We start from the raw sequence: 10,702 nt of genomic DNA, 5'->3' as shown, positions 1-10,702 counted from the left end.
GGTATGAGGCGCTGTATTACCCTGGATGTAAGAGGTATGAGGCGCTGTATTACCCTGGATGTAAGAGGTATGGGGCGCTGTATTACCCTGGATGTAAGAGGTATGAGGCGCTGTATTACCCTGGATGTAAGAGGTATGGGGCGCTGTATTACCCTGGATGTAAGAGGTATGAGGCGCTGTATTACCCTGGATGTAAGAGGTATGAGGCGCTGTATTACCCTGGATGTAAGAGGTATGAGGCGCTGTATTACCCTGGATGTAAGAGGTACGGGGCGCTGTATTACCCTGGATGTAAGAGGTATGAGGCGCTGTATTACCCTGGATGTAAGAGGTATGAGGCGCTGTATTACCCTGGATGTAAGAGGTATGAGGCGCTGTATTACCCTGGATGTAAGAGGTATGGGGCGCTGTATTACCCTGGATGTAAGAGGTATGAGGCGCTGTATTACCCTGGATGTAAGAGGTATGAGGCGCTGTATTACCCTGGATGTAAGAGGTATGAGGCGCTGTATTACCCTGGATGTAAGAGGTATGAGGCGCCGTATTACTCTGGATGATAGAGGTATGAGGCGCTGTATTACCCTGGATGTAAGAGGTATGAGGCGCTGTATTACCCTGGATGTAAGAGGTATGAGGCACTGTATTACCCTGGATGTAAGAGGTATGAGGTGCTGTATTACCCTGGATGTAAGAGGTATGGGGCGCTGTATTACCCTGGATGTAAGAGGTATGAGGCGCTGTATTACCCTGTATGTAAGAGGTATGAGGCGCTGTATTACCCTGGATGTAAGAGGTATGAGGCGCTGTATTACCCTGGATGTAAGAGGTATGAGGCGCTGTATTACCCTGGATGTAAGAGGTATGAGGCGCTGTATTACCCTGGATGTAAGAGGTATGAGGCGCTGTATTACCCTGGATGTAAGAGGTATGAGGCACTGTATTACCCTGGATGTAAGAGGTATGAGGTGCTGTATTACCCTGGATGTAAGAGGTATGAGGCGCTGTATTACCCTGTATGTAAGAGGTATGCGGCGCTGTATTACCCTGTATGTAAGAGGTATGGGGCGCTGTATTACCCTGTATGTAAGAGGTATGGGGCGCTGTATTACCCTGAATGTAATGCTGATTCTTCTTTCTCTCTATAATCAGGGACACTATAGTCACCAGAACCCCAGCAGCTGAACGTCGTAGTTCTGGTGTCTATAATGTCTCTAGTCAGTATTTCCATTACTGCCGAGGAACCTCTAGTGGCCGCTCCTCGTTATTACAGTTCACTACTCTACCAGGTGTGTTGTGGTGGAGGGTGCATGCTAGGGTGCGGGAAGGCAGGATCCAGGGGGCCCAAGTAAATTCTTGCCCAGGGTCCAATTAATATTAAAGATGGCCCTGATGCCAGGGGATGGGGGGATAGGCCAGAGTAAGGGGGGTGTACAGCGCCAGAGGAAGGGGAGATGATGCCAGGGGTGTTAGGGATGACATCAGAGGATGGGGGGACAGTGCCATGGGTGGCGGGGATGATGCCAGAGGATGGGGGGGATACCCTAGAGGAAGGGGAGCTAGTGCCGGGGGATGACACCAGAGGATGGGGGTGATGCCCAAGGATGATGGGATGGTGCCCAGGAGATGGGGGGCCAGCACCTGGGGATAGAGGGAAAGCACCAGAGAATGGGGCACAGTGCCCAGGAGATGGGGGAGTGATGCAGGGGGGGGGGGGTCAACTGTTAGGATTTTTTTTTTTGCTTAATTTAAAGGGTGTCTGTCACCACTATATGGCCATATACAGCGCTTACATGGGGCTGCAGCACACCTAGACCGAATTCTGATGGTACCTTTGTTATTTTCTTTAGACGTCCAGAAGCAGAAAATATGCAAATGAGCACTCGCAAGTGCCCAGGCGCGGCGCTCCGTGTGTAGGTGCCCAGGCGCGGCGCTCCGTGTGTAGGTGCCCAGGCGCGGCGCTCCGTGTGTAGGTGCCCAGGGGCGGCGTTCCGTGTGTAGGTGCCCAGGCGCGGCGCTCCGTGTGTAGGTGCCCAGGCGCGGCGCTCTGTGTGTAGGTGCCCAGGGGCGGCGTTCCGTGTGTAGGTGCCCACGGGCGGCGTTCAGTGTGTAGGTGCCCAGGGGCGGCGTTCAGTGTGTAGGTGCCCAGGGGTGGCGTTCCGTGTGTAGGTGCCCAGGGGCGGCGTTCAGTGTGTAGGTGCCCAGGCTGCTCTGCCTTTTTAACCGTTACTCCTCCCAGCCTCTTCCTTTGCCCGCCCTCCTATTCCCTTGTATCATCCCTAGGTCCGGCTGAGATCCCGCACCTGCGCACTGCTTTGCCGGCTGGCGCATGCGCACTAGTTGAATTGATGCTGTACCCAAAATGGGCATTGCAGTGTGCATGCCCCGACCCGGCGTAGCAGTGCGCAGGCGCGGGATCTCGGCTGAACCTAGGGATGATACAAGGGAGTAGGAGGGCGGGCAAAGGAAGAGACTGGGGAGGAGTAACGGTTAAAAAGGCAGAGCAGCCTGGGCACCTACACACTGAACGCCGCCCCTGGGCACCTACACACGGAACGCCGCCCCTGGGCACCTACACACGGAACGCCGCCCCTGGGCACCTACACACGGAACGCCGCCCCTGGGCACCTACACACTGAACGCCGCCCCTGGGCACCTACACACTGAACGCCGCCCCTGGGCACCTACACACGGAACGCCGCCCCTGGGCACCTACACACGGAACGCCGCCCCTGGGCACCTACACACGGAACGCCGCCCCCGGGCACCTACACACTGAACGCCGCCCCTGGGCACCTACACACTGAACGCCGCCCCTGGGCACCTACACACGGAACGCCGCCCCTGGGCACCTATACACTGAACGCCGCCCCTGGGCACCTACACACGGAACGCTGCCCCTGGGCACCTACACACTAAACGCCGCCTCTGGGCACCTACACACGGAACGCCACCCCTGGGCACCTACACACGGAACGCCACCCCTGGGCACCTACACACGGAACGCCGCCCCTGGGCACCTACACATTGAACGCCGCCCCTGGTCACCTACACACTGAACGCCGCCCCTGGGCACCTACACACGGAACGCCGCCCCTGGGCACCTACACACTGAACGCCACCCCTGGGCACCTACACACGGAACGCCGCCCCTGGGCACCTACACACTGAACGCCGCCCCTGGGCACTTGCGAGTGCTCATTTGCATATGAAATAAACGTCGTTTTTCCTGCTTCTGGACGTCTAAAGAAAAAAACAAAGGTACCGTTAGAATCCGGTCTAGGTGTGCTGCAGTCCCATGTAAGCGCTGTATATGGCCATATAGTGGTGACAGACTCCCTTTAACAAAAAATTCACACATACTTTATGAATGCACAAACACAATAATAAAAAAATACAATTTTGCAAATGGAGAGGAATAAGGATGAATCGCAGACATGTTTCCTGCAGCCTTGGCGATGGGTCGGCCATACTGGGATATTCGGGGCGATATAGCGGGTGGAGGTCACCACACTGCGGCTATGGGAATCTTGGCTGCGGCGCTGGCGCCCTCTAGTGCCCTCTGGTGTTATAACCTCTGCAGCAGCAGCTACAGGCAGGGGTCGGCAACCTCCGGCACTCCAGCTGCTGTGAAACTACAACTCCCAGCAGGCACACTTGCTCTGCTCAGCACTCTCACAGAAATGATTAGAGCATGCTGGGAACTGTGGAGTGCCGGAGGTTGCTGACCCCTGTGCTCGGGGGGCCCCGCCATTAGGCGCCATTCACACCTGACATTCCTTATCGGGGAAGGGCTCAATGTACAGAAATGGGGCCGACTTCTAGGGACCCCCTGAAGGGACCCCTCAGCTCTAGCACACACTTGTATTCCCCATAAACTAATTCTGGAGCCTCTCTTCTTAGAACTCTAAGGGCTGTTCCTCTGTTATTCCTCCTGGAAACATATGACTGAATAGACCTCAGAGCGTCACCTCAGTCTTGTGTGTGACTGGAGAGTTTTCAGTCTAGCCGAGCATTTTCTGGAGGAATATTAGGGGAACGGCACAACACAGAGTTCATAAAAAAGATACTCCGGTATTATTTCACAGTACTCTCAGTATTTACTGCATCAGACATGACAGAAGGGCCGCGGGGTCCTCCTTAAAGGCAGCTCTATTTTCTCTGGGGTCCGTGATGCGGTCTGCGCAGGGCCGGCGCCCGCATAGTGCGGACCCGCGGATTGTGAGCTGCGACACGGGCACAGCCAAACAGCGGCCGAGCCCTTAAAGGGATGAGAGAATGACGCAGATTCAGTAAGGCCCCTTTCCCACCAGCGTGATTTCCGTGCGGGTGCAATGCGTGATGCGAACGCACGGAATCCGGACCCATTCATTTCAATGGGGCTGTGTACATGTGCGTTGGTTGTGCGTTGCGTGAAAATCGCAGCATGTTCGATATTCTGCGAGTTTGACGCAACGCTGGCCCCATAGAAGTGAATGGGTCCGGACCTAATCCGCACACACTCGTCTGCAAGGGGCCTAACAGTAATAATGACCCAAAACGCGCGCCTGTAATAATCCAGAGGGTTCCGATTACTGGCCTGAGGACCATAAGGGGTCGTCCAGGATCAGAAACACATGGCCGCTTCCCACCAAAAACACAGCACCACCTCAGTGAATGGGTCGTGCCTGGCATTGAGCTGTAATACCACATACAACCTGTGGACGGGGGGGGGTGCTGTTTTTGAAAGAAAGCAGCCATGTTTTGATCATTCTGGACAACCCCTTTAAGTCATAGCCTGCGCCCCAATCCTGGCTGGACATTGCTCTGCCCGCAGCTGCCCCCGCACTAGTGACGGCGCTGTAATTAACCCTTTCCCCCCCAGGACTGCCACCTCAGGCACTGCACAGCCCACTCACGGTGGAGCACTGACTTCGCTTGCAGAAGAATGTCCACTAGGAGCCGCCGTAGTGCTCTCCGCAGTCCAGGCAGCGACCTCGTATCCAAGGAAACGAAGGACGCGGAATGAAATCTCGCGAGATGTGAGTGGCGTCCAGCGGCTGCAGCCCGGGAGAAGGGTGAGAGAGAAGACGGGGGCGCTGTGTGTCCTGGAGGGGTGTGTGGAGGGGGCGCTGTGTGTCCTGGGGGGCGCTGTTTACGAGGGTCTGGAGGGGGGGAGCTGTGTGTCCTGGAGGGGGGAGCGCTTTGTGTCCTGGGGGGGTGTAGGGGGGCGCTGTGTGTCCTGGAGGGGGGGTGCTGTGTGTCCTGGAGGGGGGGTGTAGGGGGGGCGCTGTGTGTCCTGGAGGGGGGGTGTAGGGGGGTGCTGTGTGTCCTGGAGGGGGGGCGCTGTGTGTCCTGGAGGGGGGGTGTAGGGGGGGGCGCTGTGTGTCCTGGAGGGGGGGTGTAGGGGGGCGCTGTGTGTCCTGGAGGGGGGGTGTAGGGGGGGCGCTGTGTGTCCTGGGGGGTTGTAGGGGGGGCACTGTGTGTCCTGGGGGGTTGTAGGGGGGGCACTGTGTGTCCTGGAGGGGGATGTAGGGGGGGGGGTGCTGTGTGTACTGGAGGGGGATGTAGGGGAGGGCGCTGTGTGTACTGGAGGGGGATGTAGGGGGGGCGCTGTTTACGAGGGTCTGGAGGTGGTGTTGAGTGTCTGGAGGGGGCGCTGTGTGTCCTGGAGGGGGGAGCGCTGTGTGTCCTGGGGGGTTGTAGGGGGAGCGCTGTGTGTCCTGGGGGGTTGTAGGGGGGGCACTGTGTGTCCTGGGGGGTTGTAGGGGGGGCACTGTGTGTCCTGGAGGGGGATGTAGGGGGGGGGTGCTGTGTGTACTGGAGGGGGATGTAGGGGAGGGCGCTGTGTGTACTGGAGGGGGATGTAGGGGAGGGCGCTGTGTGTACTGGAGGGGGATGTAGGGGGGGCACTGTGTGTCCTGGAGGGGGATGTAGGGGGGGGGTGCTGTGTGTCCTGGAGGGGGATGTAGGGGAGGGCGCTGTGTCCTGGAGGGGGATGTAGGGGGGGCACTGTGTGTCCTGGAGGGGGATGTAGGGGGGGGCGCTGTGTGTCCTGGAGGGGGATGTAGGGGGGGCACTGTGTGTCCTGGAGGGGGATGTAGGGGGGGGGCGCTGTGTGTCCTGGAGGGGGATGTAGGGGAGGGCGCTGTGTGTCCTGGAGGGGGATGTAGGGGGGGCACTGTGTGTCCTGGAGGGGGATGTAGGGGGGGGGCACTGTGTGTCCTGGAGGGGGATGTAGGGGGGGCGCTGTGTGTCCTGGAGGGGGATGTAGGGGAGGGCACTGTGTGTCCTGGAGGGGGATGTAGGGGGGGGGCGCTGTGTGTAGGGGAGGGGGATGTAGGGGGGGCACTGTGTGTCCTGGAGGGGGATGTAGGGGGGGGGGCGCTGTGTGTCCTGGAGGGGGATGTAGGGGGGGCACTGTGTGTCCTGGAGGGGGATGTAGGGGGGGGGGCGCTGTGTGTCCTGGAGGGGGATGTAGGGGGGGGGGGCGCTGTGTGTCCTGGAGGGGGATGTAGGGGGGGGGGCGCTGTGTGTCCTGGAGGGGGATGTAGGGGGGGGGGCGCTGTGTGTCCTGGAGGGGGATGTAGGGGAGGGCGCTGTGTGTCCTGGAGGGGGATGTAGGGGGGGCACTGTGTGTCCTGGAGGGGGATGTAGGGGGGGGGGCGCTGTGTGTCCTGGAGGGGGATGTAGGGGGGGCGCTGTGTGTCCTGGAGGGGGATGTAGGGGGGGGGCGCTGTGTGTCCTGGAGGGGGATGTAGGGGGGGGCGCTGTGTGTCCTGGAGGGGGATGTAGGGGGGGCACTGTGTGTCCTGGAGGGGGATGTAGGGGGGGGGGGCGCTGTGTGTCCTGGAGGGGGATGTAGGGGAGGGCGCTGTGTGTCCTGGAGGGGGATGTAGGGGGGGCACTGTGTGTCCTGGAGGGGGATGTAGGGGGGGGGGGGCGCTGTGTGTCCTGGAGGGGGATGTAGGGGGGGCGCTGTGTGTCCTGGAGGGGGATGTAGGGGAGGGCACTGTGTGTCCTGGAGGGGGATGTAGGGGGGGGGGCGCTGTGTGTAGGGGAGGGGGATGTAGGGGGGGCACTGTGTGTCCTGGAGGGGGATGTAGGGGGGGGGGGCGCTGTGTGTCCTGGAGGGGGATGTAGGGGGGGCACTGTGTGTCCTGGAGGGGGATGTAGGGGGGGCACTGTGTGTCCTGGAGGGGGATGTAGGGGGGGGGCGCTGTGTGTCCTGGAGGGGGATGTAGGGGAGGGCGCTGTGTGTCCTGGAGGGGGATGTAGGGGGGGCACTGTGTGTCCTGGAGGGGGATGTAGGGGGGGGGGCGCTGTGTGTCCTGGAGGGGGATGTAGGGGGGGCGCTGTGTGTCCTGGAGGGGGATGTAGGGGAGGGCGCTGTGTGTCCTGGAGGGGGATGTAGGGGGGGGGGCGCTGTGTGTAGGGGAGGGGGATGTAGGGGAGGGTGCTGTGTGTACTGGAGGGGGATGTAGGGGAGGGCGCTGTGTGTACTGGAGGGGGATGTAGGGGGGGCACTGTGTGTCCTGGAGGGGGAGGGCGCTGTGTGTACTGGAGGGGGATGTAGGGGAGGGCGCCGTGTGTACTGGAGGGGGATGTAGGGGAGGGCGCTGTGTGTACTGGAGGGGGATGTAGGGGAGGGCGCTGTGTGTACTGGAGGGGGATGTAGGGGAGGGCGCTGTGTGTACTGGAGGGGGATGTAGGGGAGGGCGCTGTGTGTACTGGAGGGGGATGTAGGGGGGCGCTGTGTGTACTTGAGGGGGATGTAGGGGGGCGCTGTGTGTACTTGAGGGGGATGTAGGGGGGCGCTGTGTGTACTGGAGGGGGGGCGCTGTGTGTCCTAGGGGGTGTAGGGGGGGGGGCGTTGAGTGTCTGGGGGTGAAGGGGGGAAGCTGAGTGTCCAGGGGTCTGGAGGGGAGGGGGGGGCACCGGGTGTCCCGGGGTCTGTAGGTGGTGTTGAGTGTCTGGAGGGGGCGCTGTGTGTCCTGGAGGGGGAGTAGGGGGAGGCACTGTGTGTCCTGGAGGGAGGAGTAGGGGGAGGCACTGTGTGTCCTGGAGGGGGGGGTGTAGGGGGGCGCTGTGTGTCCTGGTTGTGTGTGGAGGGGCCGCTGTGTGTCCTGGGGGGGCGCTGTTTACGAGGGTCTGGAGGTGGTGTTGAGTGTCTGGAGGGGGCGCTGTGTGTCCTGGGGGGGTGTAGGGGGGCACTGTGTGTCCTGGAGGGGGATGTAGGGGGGGGCACTGTGTGTCCTGGAGGGGGATGTAGGGGGGGGCACTGTGTGTCCTGGAGGGGGATGTAGGGGGGGGCACTGTGTGTCCTGGAGGGGGATGTAGGGGGGGCACTGTGTGTCCTGGAGGGGGATGTAGGGGGGGCGCTGTGTGTCCTGGAGGGGGATGTAGGGGGGGCGCTGTGTGTCCTGGAGGGGGGTGTGGGGGGGCGCTGTGTGTCCTGGAGGGGGTCCTCCCACAGCGCGCAGTCTCAGGTGGCGCCCCCTGTGTCTGGCTTCACTGACGGCCTCTGTCTTTTCCCCAGTGGTCGGTACGCGGTGGCTGATGGCGGTGAGTACTGTGCTGATGGATTGGCGCTGGTTCTGTGCCGCTCTCTGTTCCGCCATTAATGCTGTCATCTCTTTCAGGCTCTGACTTTCCCGGCGGCCTCTCCTTCTACAGCCGCCCCGGGGCTCAGCATCCCCCTGCCGGGCGTTATATTCCTCGCCGTCGCCCTCTATCTCATCGTGCTGCTGATCCTCCTCCTGATTCACCAGTGTCTCCAGGTGGGTGATGGCGGCCGGACGGTATGTGACCGTAACCTACCGTATGAGTCCTGTAATCAGTGACCCTATCTCCCTCTGTCTAACGACTCGCCCCCTCATCTACTCACCCATCACCCCCATTACTTGCTTGGTCTTGTTGTGTTTTCCAGGCTCGAGGCTGCTGCCCGTCCTGTATGGGGTGGCAGAAGGTGGACGACTTTGGCTTCTGTGATATGTGCGCCAGTTGTGCCCAGTCATGTGACTGCAAGATTCCCACGGTCACCGGCTGCATGGATCGGTGCTGTCCCTCCAGGCCGGTGAGTGCCGCCACCTGACGCAGGACCTTCGCGGCCCTTTAGGTGGCGCTGTAGTCAGAACCCTCCTGCAGGCTATTTATTTTTCTTATTATGATCCTGAATGACTCCAGTCACATCCAGAGCTGCATCCACACTTCTGCTACATTATGTCTTTTACTTCAGTAACATCTAGAGCTCAATTCTCCTGTTATATCATGCCTTATGCTGTAGTCACACCCAGAGCTGCATCCAAAATACTGCTACATCAAATATGTTACTTTTACATCTCATTTCTATCATATCCAATCTTATAGTCACATCCAGAGCTGCATCCACACCTGCTACATCATGTATTTTACATCAGTCACATCTAGAGTTGCATCCTCAATTCTTTTGTTATAGCTAGTGTTTTGCTCCAGTCACATCCAGAGCTGCATCCAAAGTACTGCTACATCATAGGGGAAAGTTAGCAAAACTGGTGCAAAAGCTCTAAAAAATGAAAGGTGGGATCTGATTGGTTGCTATCAGTAACTAAGCCAGTTTTTTCTTTCCACCAGTTTTGATACCCCCCCGCCATGTATTTTACCTCACTTACATCCAGAGCTGCATCCAATATTCTCTTGTTATATCATGTCGTATTCTCCAGCCACATCCAGAGCTGCATCCACAAGTCTGCTGCTACATCCTTAGTATACTCAAGTCACATTCAGAGCTCCATCCACAATTTTATTGTTAGGTCCTGTCTTATACTCCAGCCACATCCAGAGCTGCATCCACATTTCTCCAGTTATAGTATATCTTATGCTCCAGCCACATCCAGAGCTGCGTCCACAATTCTGCTGCTACACCCTCATACTCTAGTCACATCCAAAGCTGCATCCACAATTCTTCTGTTATAGCTTGTCCTATACTCCATCCACATCCAGAGCTGCATCCACATTTCTCCAGTTATATTATGTCTTATGCTCCAGCTACATCCAGCGCTGCATCCAAAATTCTGCTGCTGCATCTTTATTATACTCTAGTCACATCTAGAGCTGCATCCACAATTCTATAGTTATATACAGCATTCGGGGAGATTGGTGCATTGCATTATGGGATCTCAGCTCTCAGTAAAGTAAGTGACCCCCGGTTATTGCTCTTTCTCCCCTCCCCCCCCAGGGCTGCGCCGGATGCCGCGCTGTCTCCGGTTGTCCGTGCGGCTTCGCCTGCGTTTATCAGCCTCCCGACTGCAGCATCATTAACTGCATCTGCTGCGAGATCAAGATGCGGTGACGAGGACCGGACGGCGGTCACCCCCAAAGTGTCCGGGCAGCAGCACTGCCCCCGTTAGGAGCCCCCGACTCCGGTGCCTACCTTCGTCTCCTGTAGGGGGGGCTCCTGTCTTGTGCGCACAGTGTTGGTGACGGTCCAGTATCGGAGCACCCCTCCCCGCCCCCCACCTTGCACAGATTTTTTTTTTACATTTTCTGTATTTAATGTCTATTTTTATATCTCCTCCTTTTTGTATATTAAAGAGTTAATTTTAACTGCTTGTTGCCCGGACTCATCTCTGTGAGTGGATTGTTTGTGGGTTCAGGCCCTCTATGTGGGGTCCCCTCTTGTCTGCTGAGCTAATGCAATGAACCGGAATCTTCTGATCTGGGAGAGTGTTTTGTTACATTTCAGGTG

The 10,702-nt window shown here is 58.5% G+C and overlaps 1 protein-coding gene across 1 annotated transcript; it reads left to right on the top strand.

Moving 5' to 3' along the window:
• Window positions 1–5,067: 5,067 nt before the first annotated feature.
• Window positions 5,068–10,517, top strand: LOC122945822. Its single transcript, XM_044305044.1, has 5 exons — window positions 5,068–5,092; window positions 8,516–8,541; window positions 8,619–8,756; window positions 8,906–9,052; window positions 10,193–10,517. Exons 2-5 carry the CDS (start codon window positions 8,536–8,538, stop codon window positions 10,304–10,306), a joined length of 405 nt encoding a protein of 134 aa, XP_044160979.1. The 5' UTR covers window positions 5,068–5,092; window positions 8,516–8,535; the 3' UTR covers window positions 10,307–10,517.
• The last annotated feature ends 185 nt before the right edge of the window (window positions 10,518–10,702 follow it).

The sequence above is a fragment of the Bufo gargarizans genome, chromosome 8 (assembly GCF_014858855.1).
Source record: "Bufo gargarizans isolate SCDJY-AF-19 chromosome 8, ASM1485885v1, whole genome shotgun sequence".
NCBI classification, from domain to species: Eukaryota; Metazoa; Chordata; class Amphibia; order Anura; family Bufonidae; genus Bufo; species Bufo gargarizans.
Note: the sequence above shows the minus strand (reverse complement) of the source record. Positions and strands in the feature narration are given on the sequence as shown.